General features: G+C 40.7%; 1 protein-coding gene across 4 annotated transcripts in view; it reads right to left on the reverse strand.

The window, feature by feature from the left end:
* Window positions 1-23380, reverse strand: part of gbf1 (golgi brefeldin A resistant guanine nucleotide exchange factor 1) — a 221188-nt gene that overhangs the window by 196785 nt on the left and 1023 nt on the right. For all 4 annotated transcript variants that reach the window (XM_084322245.1, XM_084322244.1, XM_084322243.1 and 1 more), the window contains exons 2-3: window positions 21634-21737; window positions 13946-14012 (exon numbers count right to left, since the gene is read on the reverse strand). In XM_084322245.1, the coding sequence (XP_084178371.1) occupies window positions 13946-14012; window positions 21634-21729 (163 nt within the window). In that variant the 5' untranslated portion in view covers window positions 21730-21737. The remainder of the gene's footprint in view (window positions 1-13945; window positions 14013-21633; window positions 21738-23380) is intronic.

Genomic DNA, 23380 nt, shown 5'->3' on the forward strand with positions numbered 1-23380 from the left:
ATTTAATTATTTAATAATTCATCTTTAACTAATTCACACATTTACCTGGTTTGGCCTCATACGTGCTAATAAAATGAATGATTGAGCAGAAGTTAAACCTGCCTCCTTGGTAGTTGATTTCAAAGCAAAATCTAAGAGTATTTTTAAAGATCTAGAAAGTGAAATATCCTTATTTAAATATCTGATATTATGCCCATTACCCAGTTTAATATTTTTATGGTATGTTTTATGGTAAAATGCACCTAGTTACAGCTGTACAGGCTGTGTGTGCAGCAGTGTTTCCCATTAATTACCTAGACTGTGGCGGCCCGCCACAGTTTTATAATGAACAAAAAGAAAATATATATAAAATCATTTTTTTTATATATATATTTTTTTTGTAATATAAAGTTTGCCAATAGGGATGTATCAGTAGCATTGGGAGTGGTAGTAGTCGTAATAGTAATCCAGTATATATTTTTTTTCTTCTAAAAAAAATAAACCAGTTCAACACAGGTTCACTTTTGAACACTTTTGCTTAATTTCTTTGATGTCTCAAATGTATGCTCTAGTCCAGTGGTTCCCAAACCTCTCCTCGAGGCACCCCAGCCGTTCCATGTATTTGTTAAATTCCACCACCAGCACACCTGATTCAACTAATAAAGGGCTAGTTAAGTTGAATCAGGTGTGCTGGTGGTGGAATTTAACAAATACATTGAACGGCTGGGGTGCTTCGAGGAGAGGATTGGGAAGCACTAGTCAATTTTGTGTTTTGAGCACAAAGTTCATCATAGATCTAGCCTCTTTATTTTGCTCTCAAAGTGCACCAGATTGATGCATTCAACTTTAAAATGTACAAACAAACAAAAAAACGGGGGGGGGGGGGGGGGGGGGGTGCCCCCCTAGAGGGTCGGAGATTCACCCCCCATAGTCTCTGAAAATCCTGTGGGACACACTGGTGCAGTGCTACTGTCTCTATAAATGCAAATGAGCCGTTTCTTCCCACGATAGAGAGCAGAGGCAACTAGCTCATAAAGTTCAAATCAAACTGTCAAACTAGGTGTTGCAGGTCAAATATGAATGAAGATCCAGCAATTGCATATCTTATTTCTAAATTGTCAGAAATCTGAACCATTCAGTTCAACCACCACAGTTCGGGGCACCTAGAAACTGTTCGATGTAGCCCAATACATCACTCCTGGGGTGTGTATAGAGTGCTTTTGTAACTGGCCTTTGACTATTTCCATTTATTGTGATACAACACTAAGAATAAGGAATACTAAGGTCAGTTAACATTACTAGATCATATCCGCTGCATTTAAATCTAAAAAACTGAGCGGAACCATTTAGTTTGTCCAGGCGTGATGGTGAGTGCAGCTGTGTCAGTTTGTCTCGGAAATGGCAATTAGGCTATTGGTAACATCAAGTGGCCAAGGCACGCTATATTACATAATATTCTCCAGCATCGTTTAGGTCTGTTTGGGCGCATTACACATTTAGTTTTGTTTACAATTGAGATGGAGTGTGAGACTTGCACACCGCGAGGCATTATGTGCGCATATATACATTTAACGTTAAATCTGGATAGCAGTCCGTTACTAGCAGATCCGGGAAGGCAAATCACCTCTGCATTTAGATATTGACAGGGCAAAAATCATAATCAAAGCGTGTTGTTATTTACAGTGAAAGCGAACAATGCAGCGCAATCAGGTCGTGGGTAGTTTGTGATTTCAGTGCATAGCATCGATTAATATTTCATTAATATTTTCTTTTCAAAAACGAAGAAATAAAGCAGTTCATGAATTATCAAACTTGTCCACTATAGGCTATACTACTAGGCTTACACAGAGGGATGTGCCTTCAGACTGCCCACAACGCTTTCATTACATCGGAGTGAGAAGAAAGGTTCTTCAGACACTCCCTTATGAGAGCCACCTAGAATTAACAAATAGCCATAATTGATAATAGACAAGTGTGTAATACATTGAAGGCAAAGGTTTTTTGACCAAATACTATTTGAATTAGCTCCCCACTGAACCAAAAACCGTGATATGAACCGAAGAGCGATTGTTGTGAACCACTCCACCCATAGTATCGTTGTAATTACAATTGTGTTACATAGTGAGAGAGAGATGAGTATAACAGAAGAAAGGCTGGAATAAAAAGAAGGCTGCTGGACTACAAACGAGGCATTTCAGGCAGTTCAGAAGCAGTGTTTTCTGATAGAGAATAACTGCCTTTGTTGTGGACTTTGGATAGTGTAACTCTGCAGACGTTCTGCATGCACCTGCAGCTACGTACAGGACAGCCGAAACCCTTCCAATCTTTCGCTGTCGACTAAAGACGCACTTCAACCATTATCTGAAATAAAAAAAATAAAAAGAATATCTAACCCTAACTAACCTTACTGTCATGCACTTACTAACCTACACTGTAGCACGCAACACTTTGATGAACATTGTTACTCAGCTGATAGAGTAACAGTTGTACCCTTCCTGATGACTTGTCGTACAGAACTTGTAAGTCGCTTTGGATAAGAGAGTCAGCTAAATGTAAAATGTAAATGTACATATATGACACACTAAAAGGTAACGCAAAAAGCATAATATGGCCTCTTCATTCAACACATTATGTGCCAAAAACAGCTTTTTACGTTTCTGGGCACCGACCGTAAACGTAAAAAGTAGTTTTTGGATCGTTTGATCTTTTTACTTTGATCCCCGCTCTACACAGTTGCCCAGAGCGATCTGTATCATTTAGGCACGTCCCGACACATTGGAACTGCATTCTGATCGACTATCACCAGGTGGCAGTATCCGGGCTTATTGCACATAACGTGTTTTATCTCGCGACCTATGAAAAAATACTGTATTATCTTGGAAATGCAATGTTTAGCGTGTAATAAACTACAGCGTATGGAAACAAACTATTATTCCCAATCCATGCTTGACTACAAGTAATGTTTGTCAAAATGAGCCACACCGTGTCTCTACAGCTATAATACAGAACACAAACACAGCTTTGCAAACATAGTGCAACGACCACGGAAACTACTAGAAGGCTGGCATTCTAAGGGTAACTTTAACCAAACAGCGTGGCAGTCAAAGTGTTAAAAACTTTATTTTATGTTTTTGGTTACATCAGACTTCTTATCTTATACTCAACCATCCTGCTGGCATCAGTGGCCTTTCAGCATGAATGCATCTCAATCAGTTTGGACAGAGTGGCCAAAATATGACGTGCAAGCGCTTTCAAGTAGGACAGAACGATTTGCGAGGGAGAAAAAGAAATCTAAATTGAGATTCTTTTGGCAGATATATTGGAACTGATATTTGATTCACAAAATTACATGGAATGATAATTTTTGCTTCATAATTGTCCTTTTCGGGGGCGTCCTCGTGGCTCACCACTCCTACGGTCTACTCCTGATTTCACTCACTGTCCAAATAAAGCAGAAATTCCCCCCAAAATTTTGTAGCCTCCTGCTATTTGGAAATTGCACTTGGTCATTTAGCAATTTTGATAAAAATGTGATAAATTTTGCAGCCCTACTTTCAAGGCAACCAAACGCATTTATTTATTTTTTTTCAATCAAGACGCACAATTGTCATTTCATAATGCACACAGACCAACAACACGGACCTTCAATTTTAGAAGCTATGATATCTAACTATTCAGCCCTGCATTCGGTATTGCCCTGTGACAACTCGTCTCATGAGTTACACTGTTTCTATGTGCAATGAAAACTCTGCTGTTGTGTGTGTGAGCCAGTGCCACTCACCAAAACATGTCACAGTAAAAACCTAAACTAACATTAGGTGCTACTGCTAACGTTAACTAAGCTGGCCCCAAAACAGTTAAACTAACCGTGGAGCAGCTCATAGCAGAGCAGTCCTCTGGACCAGTGAAAACAGTTAAACTAACCCTGAGGCAGCTCACAGCAGAGCAGTCCTCTGGACCAGTTAAACTGACCCTGGAGCAGCTCATAGCAGAGCAGTCCTCTGGACCAGTTCAACTGACCCTGGAGCAGCTCATAGCAGAGCAGTCCTCTGGGCATGGCTGTACAGTGCGACGAGGTTATCGCAAATTGCCCCTATATATGGCCTGTGCGAGTGGAGAAAAATATTTGGGCGCACCTTTGCGAGTAGTGATTTCAACCCTTGCATTCGCATTTCACTCCTAAATTAATCCAAAGCGTGTGATGACACGATGATGTAACTCACGCGAGCTGCACACTCGGGTATGAACAGCGGGAAAAATCTACTGAGCACTGTGATTGTGCACGCAGCTTGTAGATGCCAGACTGATTAGCTACTAGGCTACAAATGAAGAAAACCACCAGTAACGTTAGTATTGAATCATATTTTCGACGTGCTGGACCTAGTGAGCCGTCTAATGAAAATGTGACCGAGAACAGTGAGCCAGCAGTGGCAGTAGCCACCGTTACAGGTATGGCTAACGTCGTTAGCGACAGCAACATGGCTAGCTCTAGTATCGTTAGCACCGAGTCTGCAGACGCCGACGTTACTAGGGAAGAAGATGAAGATGAAGATGGCGAGATAGCTGCACCCGCCACCACTGTCACAACTAAAAAGGTCCACAAGTTCAGGTCGGATTGGCTCAAACTATTCCCCTGGCTTGTATTTGAGAATGACCTTATGTTTTGTAAATACTGCAAGGGACAGAAGGAGGCGGGGGAAATTGCGTTTGTAACGGGAAATCCCAACTTTACAAAAGATGGCTTAACTAAACACAGTATGTCCCATCGGCACACAGCCTGCAGAGACAGCTACATGATGCGAACCAATAAATCGTCGTCTACGGTGACAGCAGCCTTAGGTAGGCAAGTTCGTATTTCCGAGGCGGATCAACGGAGGCAGCTTAAAATAAAAATGAATATCGCCTACTTCATCGCCAAGGAAGAGGAGCCGTTCGTGAAGTTTGGGCCACTCATTACTCATCACAAGAAGAACGGCGTTGATATAAATCCAACCTACGAAAACCATGTCAGGTAATATTTTTCCAATAATAGTAATACCCATCATTTAAATTATTTTAGTTTTTCTAAATGCTACCCAAAACAATGTAATGGCATCTTAGGATGCGAGTGTAGTGTACCATGTAGGGGTGCACCGATATGAAAATTTGCCGCCGATACCGATTGTTCAACTAACACAATCGGCCGATACCGATACCGATATTTGTGGCAAAGAAATATATATATATATTTTAATATATATATTTTTTGAAACTACTGAATATATGCACGAGCGCCCATATATGTCACCACCACGTTAACCTGAGACGTGAAATTAAGTACCAACATGGACAAAGTCTCAACCCGTTCATAATAGAGGATCGCCAGCTGCGCCCTACTGGTGCAATGTCAAACCCATTTACTGCACATAATAAACCATTGATAATGGCCAATGGTACCAATACATACATGATACATCGGTGCACCCCTACTACCCGTCATCTCATCATCACTGTCATAATGAATGAGTGAAACACACTACCTGTCGTCATCATCATCATCATCACCGTCATAATCATCATCACCACCATCATAATGAATGAGTGAAACACACTACCTGTCATCACACCACCATCACCTTCATAATGAATGAGTGAAACACACTACCTGTCATCACACCACCATCACCTTCATAATGAATGAGTGAAACACACTACCCGTCATCACACCACCTGGGCTATTTTGTGTGTGTGTGTATACTGTGTGGGTATCAGACGGTTTTAAACTGTCTGGGTATCAGATGGTTTTAAACTGAGTATCAGATGGTTTTAAACTGTGTGGGTATCGAACAGGGAAGAAAGACGGTCATGTTTTAAACTTTGGGTATCAAATAGGAAGAAAGACAGTCAGGTTTTAAACTTTGGATATCAAATAGAAAGAAAGACTGTCAGGTTTTATAGAATACTCACTGGCTTTCATAACCTTACAGACTAACTTCTTGTCTTGCTCAAGACTTGTTTATGACTTTTAATAAGAGAGAGCACCATCTCTCTCAACCAAAGCAATGCATGGTGACTGGTGACGGCAACAGAACAATCTTTATTGACAGTCGATTCGGCCAATTATGTCACACCGCTAGCACCCACCTCCTGCTGTTCTTACCACCAATCGGCAAGCGTTTATTTATTCGTTTTTTACTTCCGGGAATTCCGCCATTGATCTGCAGCGAGAGATCAACAACAAACCTACCGGCGCTAATAACGTTAGCTCCCCGCCGGCCACAAGTAGATTACCAGCGCTCCGCCGGATGACCAAACGAGGCATAATGATTTTACTGCAACAAATGTTATAATATAAAACAAAGCTTTTCTATACATTTGTCTGATTGAAAACTTTATTAACAGATTGCAGAATGGGTACAACTCAGTACGGGCTCTATGAGCAATGGAAGGAACTGAGCTATGAATGAGTAATGCTTGCTACTTGCTATGTTCGGGTAAATAATATGCTGATGTTATTGAACGTGTAACACTAACTATATAACGTTAATGCCACAAAACGAATGCCTTTGTTAATCATAAGTAGTAACTTTGATGCAGTAGCTTGTGTGTGTGGCGGCGTTGTGCAGGTCGCTTGACTGAACTTTTTTTTGCCTTTTGACGCGACACAAATTGATGGATATTTATCGGCTACTGCCATCGGCACATTTGAGCTTATCAGCCGATACCGATACCCGACCGATACATCGGTGCACCCCTAGTACCATAATTAGTAATGTAATTGCATGTGATGTGTCATCATGTTATGCGACTATAATATGTGTACATCATACCGTAGTAGGCCTCTCAATTCTTATGAAAGAAAAATCCCGGATATACATAAACATTAATTGGCATAGATCTCTATAAACGGCCCAACACATTGATCACTTTAGGCACACACTGAAACCAGTAACATCACAAATATGAAGCAGGTAATTACCCATAAAAATAATAAACCTTTCATGGGGTTATTTACAATAATAATTCATTTTATCTCTAAAGCTCTTTTCATTGTGAAACAAAGGTATGCAGAGTGTCTTGTACTCCTGATTAATGCAATGGTGTGTGTGTTGTGATTATCTCATTCAAGGAGCACTACAAGCGCACACACACACTAGGGATGCACCGATATGAAAATTTGCCACCGATACCGATACCGATTGTTCAACTAACACAATCGGCCGATACCGATACCGATATTTGTGGCAAAAAAAATATATTTGTAATTTTCTTTTTTGTAATTATTATTTTTTTAATGAAACTACTGTATATTTGTATGTGTATGTTTGTATTTGTAGGCCTCTTTACTTACTTAAAAAAAGGAAACATCAAGAAATATGTTTATGGTATTAATTCCACCATGCCATGTAGCACTATCCCTCTCCCTATGGTCTGGCGGCCTGCAGCTAGATACTATTGTCTCAACCAGAGCTCTCAACCAATGCAATAAAACAATTTTGATTGACAGTCGATTCCGCCAATTATGTCACACCGCTAGCACCCACCTCCTGCTGTTCTTACCACCAATCGGCAAGCGTTTATTCATTTTCTACTTCCGGGCATGCCGCCATTGATCTGCTTGCGAGAACCACAACAAGCTTACCGTAGCTAATACGTTAGCACCCCGGCCCCGCCGACCAGCGCTCCACAGGATGACCAAACGAGGCATAATGATTTTACTGCAACGAATGTTATAATAAAACAAAGCCTTTCTATACATTTGTCTGATTGAAAACTTTATTAACAGATTGCAGAATGGATTGGGTACAACTCTCAGGGCTCTATGAGCAACGGAAGGAACTGAGCTAGTATGAACGAGTAATGCTGGCAGTACTTGCTATGTTCGGGTAAATACTATGCTGATGTTATTGAACGTGTAACACTAACTATATAACGTTAATGCCACAAAACGAATGTTTGTGTCATTTTAACAGCAGATACTTTCTTAAATGCCATCTTCCCGAGAGAGGGGTGTTGACGGGGAGCTCCGATGGGTTCGCTTGGTTGTGTTATTAGCATTGAACAGCTAACCGAAAGCTAGCGTTAATTAACGTTAAAGGTTTAGCCATAACGTTACCTTGGCTAAAGTTGGGGCTATTCATAATCCAGCAATAATGGCTGCAGACCTGCAAGCAAAGTACAGCAAGTTGGCAAAGGAGTATTCCAACGTAAATCACATTTTCACCAGTAACGTTAGTCTTTCCATCTCCCGGTAGCTCATGCTAGCTAACCTAGCTCACGTTAGCGTCGTCACTGAGCGACCACCTCGCGTACACAATTAATGACATGTTGCGGACAGCCATATCGGTGACAATGTTTAGCTTTTAGTGCCAAATGATAAGAGTCTGAAGCGGAGTCTCAAAAGAGAATGTTGAATATTTAGTAGTAACTTTGATGCAGTAGCTTGTGTGTGTGTGTGGGGGACTGGGGGCGGCGTTGTGCAGGACGCGGCCTTTTTTTTGCCTTTTGACACGACACAAATTGATGGATATTTATCGGCTACTGCCATCGGCACATTCGAGCTTATCGGCCGATAGGCCGATTGCAGTCAACAAGGCACTTATCGGCCGATACCGATACCCGACCGATACATCGGTGCACCCCTAACACACACAGTTGTTTTTGTTCTATTAGTGATTTACACACTCTCAGTTGGTTCATTATAAAGATACAAACCTGAAAACAAAAGCACTTAAATGTTAAATAAAAAGGACCACAGTAATGAGGCAGGAGGAACATATTATTTTGCACTATAATGGTACAATTGTTATTAAAAAAAAGTGCACCTAAAAAATATGTTGTGCCCCTAAATTTTTCATTTAGCGGCACCTGTGCCCCTAGTGAAAAAGCTTAGCGTACAGCCCTGCCTCTGGGCGAATTTACTTTCGTTTTCATTTGAGTTGCAGGGATAGTTTGCTCTCCAGCTCAAACAGTGAGGAATGGGAGAGGGGCTGAGACACACTCCCTCTGTCTCTCGCTCTGCCTCTCTCTGTACGTTCAATGATTTTAAGTAGCCAAACATTACACTATAAAAAGTAACTGGATAGTTGATCTGTAAATTGTATATTTTTACTGTATTTATTTCTGTATATTTTATTTCATTTCATTTTATTCTATTTTACTCTACTCGTATCCTAGGCAACTTGATTTGATTTGTGTTATTATTCTAATTTGTGACCTGTCCTGTCTAAATGATTAAATGTTGAGCGATTTGCAGTGTCAAATTTCCCACGGGATAATAAAAGTATTTCTATTCTATTCTATCATAATATTTAACTTAACCTCTTAAGCCCGACGGGCCCGGTACCGGACACGAAATGACATCACGTCAAATCAATCTCTCCAGACTGTATGACATAATGTTGTGGTTCTTTAATTTTTTTTTTATAAAGTTTTTTAATGTAGCCAACAGTAAATACCCTAATCCTGTCAAAACAGCAGTCATAGCTTTATATGATTTTTTTTTAATCTTATTTCTCTGGATTATCTATCACAAAACTGAACGTTATTGGAGCACAGTTAGTGTGTCTAGCTTCTGTGAACTTTTAGCAACAATCCGTGTTGAAATCCAAAATGGCGGAGCCATATCCATTATAAGAATGGAACTGTACATACAGTAGATTTCATTCACAGTTCTTGCTGCACGCCTGGAGATGCTAAATCCAAATTGAACCATTTGAAAGAGGAGATTTGGCCCGATCCATAGATGTGCGAGTTGGCTATAATAAGGTCATTTATAGGCCTGGTATTCTATATTCTATAATAATATTTCAAATTGCATGTGTCCGGATGGCATAATTCAGTACTGCATCTACAAAACATTCTGTTTAATCATCTTCCCTTTATTCATTTGCTTAGTTTTTCATGTCTGGTCATTTTTAGCATGGTGTTATTCACTGTCAAAGATGCAAAGAAAAATCATAATTTATATTCTCCTTCGTTTCATCACAATTTACTAGGGCTAGGGCTTAACAGGTTAATTGGCTGCTATAAGCCATTCTCCCTCGGTGTGTGTGTGTGTGTGCTATAGGCTACTCTTTTTTTACTATGAATTTCCCATAATGTGACAGATTATGGCTGGAAAGGTACTGCGAGTAGTGTGTGATGTAGGTTGTGATTTGATTCTCAGATGTTTACACAGTGTCTCGACCTCACCTCATGTGTGCAAAGAGGGACACTTGCACAACTTGCCGTAACATTTACCTTCATCGTCTTGCTCATAATGAGGCATTTGGATAAAAGATGAACAAACAGCCGTATTGCTTCCTTGTGACTTCTTAAAATCATCTTGTGGAGAAAACCCCACACACAGTAAGACGTTGAGAGAGATAATATTGACAAAACGTGAAAGGCCAAGCCGTTTCTCAGTGGAAATCTGCTGAGCACACCTGGTTAAATATGCTCTTACTCTTCAGGCGAGGTGTGATACAATCTGAATGTGTTCAACCTCAAGGTCCCATCTGGCTGAGGTTTATCTCGGTAATGTATTGGAAAAGGAAAAATTAAAATTAAAAATTTTCCAGCTTTCATGGGCAATAGCAGAACTCATGAATCTTTGAAAATAGCAATAAACGTAAATATCCTTTTGTTACACCAGGGTATTGTACTCACTCCTGTCCGAGTGTGTGTGTCTGTCCACACCAGTTCTGATCCAATATGGATAAAACATTGCATAGATTGACAAAATATAAAGTATTCTATACTACAGCAAATACAGAGAGTTCCATAGGTATTTGGATAGAAACACACACCTGTGTGCGAAGCAGGAAGGGGGTATTGCAATCACTGGTGTCTGTGTGTCGGTTTGCATTTGTCCATCAAATAACTGCTATTTCTTATCTGATTTTAGTCCAACTTAAAAAGCATAGGTTGACTGGTGGCTGAGGGCCTGGCCTGCACTATTGAATTATACTCAAATTGGTCAAAAGATCAACGACACAAACGGTTTTGGCCACATGTGTGTATTAGGGGTGGGACGATACATCGATCCAGATCGATATATCGATCTATTATCAATGATCAAATAGGATCGATGCAACGTAAAAAGATCGATTCATATTGCGATACTCTTATTTTGAAAATCCCATGGAGTGTCGTATCCGCTCGGCTCGGATCAACAGCACACAGCAGTAGCGTCTACAGCGTCACTAGAACAAGGCTAGTGTGCCTATTCTGCGACCCAAAACAAATCCCTGCCGTTTTATTCCGCAACGGGTCAAATGCATCTAACCTGCTTTGCAATCCTCGCCATTCCTTTATGCCCACGTCACGTTAAAGATCGAAATTAACGTTACGTTAGCGTAAGCTAACAACAAGCTAACCCAGAGCCATAGGCAGAGAGAAGTGGGGACTGGGAAGGAGGGGGCAGGCATGCTCCCTTTCTCTGTGTGTGTGCGTGTGCGTTTGGAAAGACCAGATGAAGTATACCGGTAGTATATTTATAGTAAATGTACTGAGGATGGACAGATAATGTTGATATTTAAACATAAAAAATACAATACATATTAAATGTATTCATGATCATCATGCAACATAAAACAATTGCAGGAATGGTTTGGGAGAGGAAGGGGTTTTAGGTTGCGTGTTGTAAGTTTAAAAAAAAATTACTTAAAGTTTAAAGCTAAATATATCAAAACGTGGCACTTTACAGTGAACAGGAGGTCTATTTGTATTAAAAACAATCGATTTTTTTCATTTAAATGTCTGGAAGAGCTCAAAAATAAAAATGTCAAATGATATTTTCATTGCCTTTTTTTTAGTTGATCTAAATGTTACTGATTGTGTTAAATGGGCATATAATATCATCTCATATCGATCGCAGGCACCTGAACCGAATCGTATCATATCGTGGCAGACTTTGTGATATCGGAAAATATCGTATCGTTGTCCAAAGAATCGATATCGTATCGTATCGTGATGAAACTGGTGATTCCCACCCCTAGTGTGTATGTTAGTTAGAACTAAGACAAAGTGCAGATTGACAGCTTTAATTAAATGGTATTGCATCAACATTTAGATATCTGCTGTGATTTTTGTACATAGTGTACCCACTTTGGGAAGGGGGCAAAATATCTGGACTGAGAGTTAGATTATATTTAATAAAGTAGTATTTTTTTTAAGTAGTCAAAGAAATTCTTCACATGCAATGACTTACAATCTGCAGGCCATTTAGGCCATACGGTGAAGCCCGAGAAGTGGCTAGAAAATTATTCTCCTTCCCATCTCGGGGGACTACGCAATTTTCACTCTGGGTGAAAGATCTATTGGTGTAGATTTAGGAATAAAAAGTTCTCCATTTAGAATCTACCCGGTTTTGCGCAATTCTAATTTTAACATCGGGACTAAATCTTTCCTCGTGAACGGATACTTGGTCATCACGTAGTTAAGATAAGATAAGATATTCCTTTATTGATCCCCTTGGGGAAATTCAGGCATCATAGCAGCATGGGGGGGGGGGTACAGGTAGTAAAAACAACACAGTGTACAGGTAGTAAAAACAACACAGGCAGTGTGGTCAATATGGTCAATATAATTTACTATCCGACTAGCTGAAGAAATATTCACATTATTCACAGTGCCACATAAGGTGCAGTATGCCTAAGGTAGTGTTATAATTTACTATCTACTGAGTATACTGTTATTCACAGTATCACGGTATCCACTGAATATACATTATTCACAGTATCCACCTAAGGTGCAGTAAGCCTAAGGTAGTGTAGGTTGTCCTCCTTGGGTTCCTATAAGTCCCAGGTCAATGTCTGGTAGCATGTTGTGGAGCCTGGAGGCTGCTAGTCGCTGCCCACTGTTGTGGAGCCTGATGGCCGCTGGTATGAAGGACTGTCCGAGGCGGTTAGTTGAGTGTCGGGGGGGAATGAGTCTGTGGCTGAACGAGCTTCTCATCTTGACTAGCTCGTCGTAGAGGGGGTGGTAGGGGTTCTCCATGATGGCATCCAGCTTCCTTATCATCCCCCTCTCTACCATCACCTCAAGTCTAGGTAGCTCGACTCCCACCACGGAGCTAGCCTTCCTCACCAGCTTGTTGAGCTTGTTGGTGTCCCTTGAGTTGATGTAGCCTCCCCAGCATGCCACAGCATAGAAGAGGATGCTGGCCACAACAGACTGGTAAAAAGACTGCAGCAGTTTGTTGCACACATTGAAGGACCTGAGTCTCCTCAGGAAGAACAGCCTGCTCTGTCCCTTCCTGTAGAGGGCCTCTGTGTTGTCCGACCAGTCCAGTTTATTGTTCAGGTGTACCCCAAGGAACTTGTATGAGTCCACCATCTCCACATCCACCCCTCGGATGGAGATGGGAATCGGGGGGGGCCTCTTCTTGCCCCTCCGGAAGTCCACCACCAGCTCCTTGGTCTTACTGGTATATGCATGCAACGCATGTAACATTGTTTAGAAACCTTTTTTGCAAACGTTAGATGGTTTACAAATGTGTTGTGGTCTGTAACTCGGCAACAAAGAGGCTGCTATTGGTCGAGCGCAAGACACGTGACAGAACTCACCAATTACATAAAATATAACTACGCGATGACCAAGTATCCGCTGGCGAGGAAAGATCTAGTCCAGACGTTAAAATTATAATTGCGCAAAACCAGGTAGATTCTAAAGGAGAACTTTTTATTCCTAAATCTACACCAATAGATCTTTCACCCAGAGTGAATATTGCGTAGTCCCCCGAGGTGGGAACGGGATGAAACGATAACAGGCTTCACCTAATCACCAGAATTATGATTCCGTTTTCCTCACTGCCTAATTTCACATCCACAGTAGCAAGTGTATGGCACAAAAACATCAAACCATGTTTCCAAATACTTATGGAGCTCACAGTACATGTAAAGTTAAGTCTACATTTCCTACTGCAGCTGTTACCAAATACCCACACCACATCAGCTAGATAAGCATGGAGTGATGCAATAACACTGATAAACACCAGGCTTACCATTTATGTTGTTGAGAACCTCCTTCAGGTGGCTGAAACTGTTGAGTAATGGGTCCTGTTCCTCATCCTAAACAACAAAAAAGATAATTAAAAGCAAGAAAAAAGAGAGGACATTTGAGTAAAACCATTTGCTATTCAAATTTGTTATCATATTTGAATGCAAAGTCTCAGTTCTTAGTGTGCCATCAAGCAAGGGATTGGTAGTTGTGAGAAATAGCTATATTTACAAACAAATAACTAATAAACAAAATTATTCTGTTTGCCTACTACTGATGATTTCTACCATCCACCTTGTTTTATATTATAAAGTGTCATCCTTCTACTCCAATATTTCCTCCAATAGGCACTTCCGCAAGGTAATTTCCAAACTTGGAACAGACCGTCTACACCAGACCTGGGCAATTTACGGCCCGGGGGACGGCATCCACGTCCGGCCCGCGGTCAATCAGAACGGCGGGCGTACCAAACTTCTTTGAGCAGGAGCACGCCGCAAGTCCGCACTCCGGAATGCGTTCCACTCGACACCTGGCTACTTTGCATAACAACAAGCGTTGGAGCCTCGGAGGGGTGTGGTCTGACTGCGTGAGCGCCTGTCAGCTCAGTGTGTGTCTCTCTCTACAATACGTAGCTCTGAGCAGACAACACAGCATTAGCGTTGGCAGCAGCTATCAATCGTATTGGAGAATTCTGTGTTCACAGCGAAGAGGACAGATATTAGGCCATTATTATTATTATTTTGTCTCCGTCTCAATGAAGACTGAGCCGGCGAGCGAGAGTGAATCCAATGATGACTTTGCCTAGCTAACCCGCACAGTCTGCTTCCATTCATTGTGCTAAGCTAGGCTAATAATAATAACTGGTCTTTGGAGAAGTCAGCCAGATAGCTTTCTACAGAACGAGTCAATGAATGAATCACGCTAGAAATAAATAACGCCTACATGCTGGCTGTGTGTATGTGTCTCTGTGCATTCAGTAGAAAGCTATCTGGTTGCACGTTATTAACCGGCACTATCCGCTTCCATTCATTGTGCTAAGCTAGGCTAATGTGCAGCCAAGCTAGGCTAACGTGATAAAGCCCAAGACATCACAACTACTGTATTGCTTTTTGTATAAAGTTGATCAATTGCATGTCTTTTAACATACTGCAAAACATCCCTTCAGTGTTTGTGAAGATTAACAAGTTGAAAATAAAATGGAACACTGATGTAATGATTGTTTTAGTTGTTACTGTTTATTATTTCTATGTTTATTCTTCTGATTACCAGTAGCAGCTCATCAAAATATGCAATCCCTCCTATAGTTACACATACAGTCCTCATATCCCTCCTAGTTACTCATACAAGTAAAAATAACTGAAAAAGATCTAAAGCATATATTGCTTTTTGAATAAAGTTGATCAATTGCATGTATTTTAACACTTTGAGTGTCAACAACAAGATTTCTCGTCCTAACTCGCCATGCGTTGTGTGCCAATAACGAGTTCGTTATTTAATCGTTATTTCTTTTATTAGCGATATCCATAGATTTTTCATACATCCAGCCTGACGTTATCATTGGAAATGGCTCCAAGCTCGAAAAGGGCAAATACCGCCCCCTATCGTCTCCCGGATGGTATTGCACATCATTGGATTGGAGTCGATGGGACTGTGCATCCGGGGGAAAGAACTCCGGTCCACATTTTACTTCTGGGGCATGCAACCGGATACTATTGCATTCATTGAGGGGACTGGAAGCAGCGTGGATTATGTGTTTCGGAGTATAACGTTGGATCAATAAACGCGATCGATATTTGGAATGGCGATCAGGAATTGGATTCATCTTTTTGCAGAACATCTGATCGGAGGTAAGGACTGTATGTTACCAGTTTTGGGTTAATCAGAGGTTTTTTTGTGTGGCGTTAGGCACTGAGCGCGGCACGAATAAATTATTTTTCAGCCCGCTTTTGTATCGTGCATAAGAACACAAATACTCTCGATAATCTAGCATTTATTTGAAAACTATTCATAAATCAGACAGAAAATGACGTGTTTTGTGTATTCCAGTAAATGGCTATTACTGTGGAATCTTTTTTTTCTTTCTAGAAATCTCCAAAACTATACTCGTATTCAAAACGGTATAAAACGGAAATGTACTGATGAAAAAACAATCCGTTTCGTACATGTTGACTGCAAGCAAGTCATTGATAAGAGACGGGTGTATTAGACCCATAGCCATAATTTAAGATAATAGTTTACTCGCTCGCAAATGTGCTCGTCCTCCCATTGATTAAAGTGCTGGCATACAAGCAATAATTCATCATATCCGGCCGGCACACAATGTGTTAACATACTGCAAAACATCTCTTCAGTTTGTGAAGATTAACAAGTTGAAAATAAAATGGAACACTGATTGTTTTAGTTTCTACTGTTTATTACTTCTATATTTCTATGTTTATTCTTCCGATTACCAGTAGCAGCTAATCAAAATATATAATTTAGTACTACTTTTTACAATGGGAGATAATGAATATTGAGCAAAATCAATTAAGTTCAAGTTATCATTGGTTCGGCCCTCCAACACAGTTCAGGTTTCTTATGTGGCCCCTTGTAAAAATGTATTGCCCACCCCTGGTCTACACAGAGGGATGGACCTCCAGAGCACAGGGATTAAAGCAAAAAAAATCTCCTGACTGAACTTTTTTTCAGGCCAAGTCATATTCTTATTTTAACCTCCACTGTATTTTTTTTTAATAGCGTTAGCGTTTTAAGGGTGCCTACTTGTTTCGGTTTCGTCAATAATCCAATGTACAGTTACCCCCACCACCCCACCCACCCAACCACCTCCAATGTACAGCCCCCCCCCTCCACCCAACCTCCTCCAATGTAGTTTCTTCGTAAAATGTATATACTCTCTTTTTTTTTTACTCTTATTGTATCACAAACAGTACTGTATTTGTAAATCTGGTATGTCATAAATGTATAGATGTAGCAGTATTGTCTATCTGTATGTCATGTGTGTCATATGTTATGATGAATTGAAAATGGGGGACCCTGATGTAAACAAGATGAAAGTCTTTCTCTGGTCTGCATCCCCTTAACAAGTGTGTGTATTGAGCCATACTGTACTGTACCCATTCTGCAATCTGTTAATAAAGTTTTCAATCAATCAATCAGACAAATGTATAGAAAAGCTTTTACTATAACCATATAACAAAAAATTATATTATTGTTTATGAAAATGTTTTAGCCCTATGCTTGACTATTATTTTAGGCATGGAAACAAATAAAATAATAAAATGAATAAATAAAATATTAAATAAATAAATAAATAGGCTACACGTCTCTCTTTTTGTGTTACAAATTGTGCTCAATGATATGAACATAGGCCTCTTTACTTACTTATGGTACTTTATGGTATTCCACCATGTGTGTTTTTATTTTATAATGCTCATGAGTCATGATTATTGCTGAAGTCTGAGTCATACAATACTCACTGGCTTTCATAACCTAACAGACTAACTTGTCTTGCTCAAGACTTGTTTGAGTTTTAATAAGAGAGCACTGTATCTCTCTCAACCAAATCAATGCATGGTAGACGGCAACAGAACAATTTTGATTGACAGTCGATTCTGCCAATTACGTCACACCGCTTGCACCCGCCTCTGCTGTTCTTACCACCAATCGGCAAGCGCTTATTCGTTTTTTACTTCCGCGAAGTCCGCCATTGATTTACACGAGAGAATCAATAACAAACATACCGGAGCTAATAACAGGAGTACTAAACGAGGCATGATGATTTTACTGCAACGAATGTTATAATAAAAGCTTTTCTATACATTTGTCTGATTGAAAACTTTATTAACTGATTGCAGAATGGGTACAATTCAGTACGGGCTCTCTGAGCAAAGGAAGGAACTGAGATATGAATGACCAACAATGCTATATGGTCGGGTAAATACGCTGATGTTATTGAACGTGTAACTATAACGTTAATGCCACAAAACGAATGCCTTTGTTAATCATAAGTAACTTTGATGCAGTAGCATTTGTGTGTGTGGGGGCGGGGTTGTGCAGGTCGCTTGACTGAAACTTTTTTCTACTATTAGCGTAATCCTGTCTCTTGAGTCGCTGCTTGCATCCTGCCATTATTGCTCGCCATGACTGCTTGGTGTGGCCGCGGTAAGGAAAAAAATCCCTTTTTTATGATATTTGACGCCCGATTGGCTCAATTTAGTTTCAATCTGTATGCATCTACAAATCATATTATACCAGATAGCCAATTGACGGGAAATCCGTCAGACTCCGAATCAAATGGACGGAATTCCGTCTCAAGACAGAACGCTTTAATGCCTGAGAGCAAGTTACCAGACTGCCCGCAACTCTTTCATTACACCGGTTCTTCAGAAACGCCCCCTTATTAGAGCCACCTATAATAACCACTAGTTGAAAATGGACAAATGGGTGTTCCTTATGCTTTTAGCTAATGCATTGAATGAAAAACGTAATTTTAAGTTTTTTACCAAATATTATTTGAATTAGTAATAGTTTATTTCTCCCCGCTGAACCATACCAAACCGAAAACCATGACCCAAAAACCATGATATTTCTTTATTTCTGCTAAGACATTGGTTGCCAGCCGGATATGACGATTTATCGCTTGGATGCCACCACGTTAATCAATGGGAGGACGAACACATTTGTCAGACAACATTACAAACTGAAAGCTTATGTCTGTGCAACATTACAACAGAGTAGCTTAAGTTTCACTTTCACTTCTAGAGCAGATTTAACTTCTCGTGAAGGAGGGAAAGGCTCTAGAGACGACTCGACAAGTTACACAACGATGCTGGAGGATTTGGCAATATTTGGGATTTAAACCTGCAGCAGCTCGACTGGAGAGAAGCTCAGAAGACCAGTCCAGAGCAAAAGTATGTTTGTGTGAATACCGTTTTGTCTCAATTTATTACCCGGCGGTCGGATGGCGTAGCGGAGATTGCGCTCGTCACCAATGCAAGAGGCTGCTGTCTCGACTCCCGGAGTCAGCATTGCCTACGGCTTGGGCCGATCGTCATACTAACTTATTTGGCTGAGTTAGCGGGAGGGAAGTCGAGGGTGGTAATCTGGCGTTGTGGACAGTGTCAGGTCTGGGCGCCTGCTCAGCGAAAGGCAGGAAATGGTGAAGGCAGCGTGACCTCCCACGCGTTACACTTCACCAATGAGAGTCCTCGCTGACAGGTGAAAAAAGAGCCACTGGCTGTCTCCACATGTGTCGGAGGAAGCAGGTGGTAGACTTCAGGGTTCCCTTGTACAGACCAGTAGGAGGAACATGCGCACAACAACCAGGTAGGGGAGGGGGGAATTGGCATAGCGACTAAATTAGGATGGGGAGAGAAATAGAAAATCAGGCGGAGAAAAAGATTTAAAAAATAAGATTTTTCTTTTCTTTTTTAAATGTATTACCCCTTGTTTTTACCGGCAACTACACTGTGTGGTGTATTAACACATTCAGCACCGGAGCTATATGACTGAATTAGGTCTAGATGGCCACCGCTTTAATCAATGGGAGGACGGGGATATTTGCAAGTGCTTAAAATATATCTTAAATTATGGCTATGGGTCTAATACACCCGTCGCTTATCAATGAGTTGCTTGCAGTCAACATGTACAAAACGGATTGTTTTTTACGGTACATTTCCGTTTTATACCGTTTTGAATATGAATATAGTTTGGGTGCTTCTGTGTAATTCCAGGAAAAGACGCGATAATAGCATTTTAGTGGAATACACTAAACACGTTGTCATTTGTCGCTTGATTTATGAATCGTTTTCAAATAAACGCTAGATTATCACCATTATATGTGTCCTCATGCACGATACAGAAGCGGGCTGAAAATCGCTTATCCGTGCATTGGTCGGTGCACACACACACACAGACACGTTGGTTGTGATCGCTGTGAAAGAAACATCTGATTAACCTAAGATTGGTAACAGAGTCCTTACCTCACATCTGATGTCCTGCAAAAAGATTAATCCAATTCCTGATCACCATTCCAAATATTGATCGCGTTTATTGATCCAACGTTATATATCCAAAACACATAATCCACGCTGCTCAGAGTGTCCCCAGTCAATGTGGTGTAATATACTGCATGCCCGAGAAGGAAAACCTGGACCGGACTTTTTTTTTGATGCACATCCCCAGCCAATCCAATGATGTGCAATACCATCCGGGAGACGATAGGCGGCGGTATTTGCCCTTTTGCGAGCTCAGACCCATTCCCAACAATAACATCAGGTTGGATGGATGAAAATTAATGGATATCGCTAATAAAAGAAATAACGATTAAAACCTGACTATACTCGTGATTGGCGATCAAGCGTCGGCGAGTTAACCCGACTATACTCGGGTCTGGCGTCCAATGTGTTTTAAGAGGGGGCCCTATTAACCACTGAATGGCATGCTGGATACGGCATGCTGGATACAGCTTTCTAGCTAGCCAGGTAGAATAACAGTCTGTTAACAACTAGGGGAACAGAAAAGAATGAATGTTGAAAGATGAAGAAAGAAGACTGGAGATGTTACATTGTAGAAAAGGTTTGCATGGTAAGTTCACACATTTCAAGCGTCAGTGATGTAACTTTCAGAATTAATGATTTTGTTCCCAGAAATATGCTAGCTTGGTCCGCTAGTGTTAGCTGTTAGCAATGACAGCAGCCACCTAGCTCACTTGTTGGATTATCTCATGTTCGCTATTAAGTAAAAACTAAACCATACATTAACTTGAAAGCTCAGACATTTTAAGCATCAACAATCACTTTAGAAATGAATGCTTTTAGGGCGGCTGGGTGGCGCAGCGGACATTGCGCTCGTCACCAACGCAAGAGACACCGGCGTTGCCTCCGACTTAGACCGGCCGTCATACTAACTCAATTGGCAGAGTTAGCGGGTGGAAGTCGATGGGTGGTCATCTGGACGTTGTGGACAGCAACTCCTACAGGTCGGTTGGGGGACGCCTGCACAGCAGAGACAGGAAATGGCAGGGGTAGTGTGAGCCTCCCACACGTTACACCTCGCCAATGAGAGTCCGCGCTGGCAGGTGAAAAGATGTGACAGGCTGCCTCCTCGTGTATCGGAGGGGACACGTGATGCAAGGCTTCAATCCTCCCTACAACCAGCCAGTGGGGGGCATATGCGAGCAACGTTCAAGACAGGGGAGGGGAGAATTGGCAGAGCGAAATTGGGATGGGAGAAAAATAGAAAAAGGGGAGAAAAAGTAGATAAAAAAATGAATGCTTTTGTTCCTGGAAATAAACTCAGCCTAGTCGAAGATATCGAACTGTTAGCAATGACAGCAGCCAGAATAGCTTGCTTGTTTGATTATGAAACAGGGGGGGGGGGGGGGTTCGATAAGTATTCAAATAGTTCCCAGTGATCCTAGTAATTTTGTGAGTTTTGCCCATCCATACTAAGAATCATTTCACAATTTAAATGTTTTGGCTGTGACAATTCTTGAGGTCATGGTAATCTAAAACAGTATGTAGTTTAGGTGAGAATGGGCAAAATCTGGATCATCATCGGAGTGTTGTGCTCTTCGGAAAAGTGTGTTAATGTTTGTTTCGGTCAAATAAATATGCTTAATATGAATTGATTTTAGAAGGTAAATAAATTGTTAGATAGGCTATATAAAATCATGACCTGAATCAAACTTACCAATGGAGTGTGGGTATTCCATCTGGAGTTCCTCTTGATGGCACCAACAACCGTACATATCTCACCTTGGACAATGTAGATATTCTTGTCCACCATCCTGCTTTCTGAGAAGAAAAATATAGAATGTTTGGTTCGTTTTGGTTAACATTCTGTCACTTATTGCCTGCCATCTTAAATATGACGGCCCACGGCAGAGAGCCGGCCGTCGTAAATTTGAAAAGCCGGAAATGTCAGTGTTTACCACCAGGAAGCTGCATTTGGAACAGCCAACCAATACCAGTGGTAAACTCAGGCAAGTTTATAATACCAGAGTTTATCACAGAGTATCACTGACCATTCACTGAACATTTGTCTTTTGCCTTTTTGTGGTGCACCATGCACACATACTTTATTATGCACATGGATAATCATGATATATTATCAGAAATATGATATTGACATACTGGGATTCCTAAAAGTTGATCAAACAGTGGGTGGTGTTACCAGTTTTACTCTGTGTTTGGGCATAAACCAATTACTTGCCCACCATCCCCGCTGTCGTTTGGCTCTCAAAACGTAGCTGACTCTCATTATCAGACAGTACACACCCTCTGTTGCTAGCTTTGTTGTGTTAGCAATGTGCTAACTGCTACTACTCCTCGTCGCCATTTGGAAAGTATTCGGAGTTCGCCATTTAATGTTACATGACACTATCGAAGGACACCATCTGATTGATTGATTGATTGAAAACTTTATTAACAGATTGCAGAATGGGTACAATACAGTACGCACAATTGTTAAGGGGATGCAGACCAGAGAAAGACTTTCATCTTGTTTACATCAGGGTCCCCCATTTTCAATTCATCATGACATTTATGACATACAAGATATACATATACTGTACTGTACAGTACAGTGCATGCCTGAAAAAAATATATTTGGGGAATTTGTGAATACATTTAGACAAAGCTGGTGAGCGAGAAAAGTCAGACAAACGTCACATTGTCTCACTTGTCAAACATTAGGCTCTCTATGAAACTACCAACCAATATGGATTCAAGTGGCAAATCAGCATAGGGCTGAGGTTATCTGGCCAATGGCTTAAACCAATCTGGATAACCAAACATCAGGATGATATGCTGTTCATATTTGAGAAGCAGTGTACCTCAAAATGGGTGGATTAACCTTTTGGCATCAGCCATATAAGCCGCTCTAGATAAGACACACGCTTTGCAGGAAGATGTTAGAATATTTAGACAGACTGGCTGAGGTCACATTCTGTTTAAATTCATAGTAAGTATGCTAGATGTTTCTTTTTTTAAACTAAGAATGAATGAATGATAAAGCTGGAAAAGTTATGATAAAAGAGACAGAATAATAGTCTTGTGTTAGACTTGGCGTTCACTCAGTTGTGTCATACAAAATTGCATTCATTGACATTTAAAAAGTGTCAATGAGATATAGCATTAGGATGAAAAATACTGAAATTAATCTCAGGGACCCGTCACACTTAATACAGAGCCCTAACTAGTAACTAGCCTAACCCATCATAGTTACTGTTGGGGTGCTATTATAACCTAACTTAAAACTCTTTTAGAATGATTGATGAACATAGATATGTTAGATATTGGTATTTTGGGTCAAACGTTCACTAAGGGCCCATTCCCATACTCAATTTTGATGGCAAGGAAGTGCAACAGGTACAGCAAGTAACGTCAGCAAACCAAGGGAAATTAGTTTACTCTACTTCCCAATTCCCATCTACACA

This window comes from Notolepis coatsorum (genome assembly GCF_963971535.1).
Source record: "Notolepis coatsorum genome assembly, chromosome: 9".
Classification (NCBI taxonomy): domain Eukaryota; kingdom Metazoa; phylum Chordata; class Actinopteri; order Aulopiformes; family Paralepididae; genus Notolepis; species Notolepis coatsorum.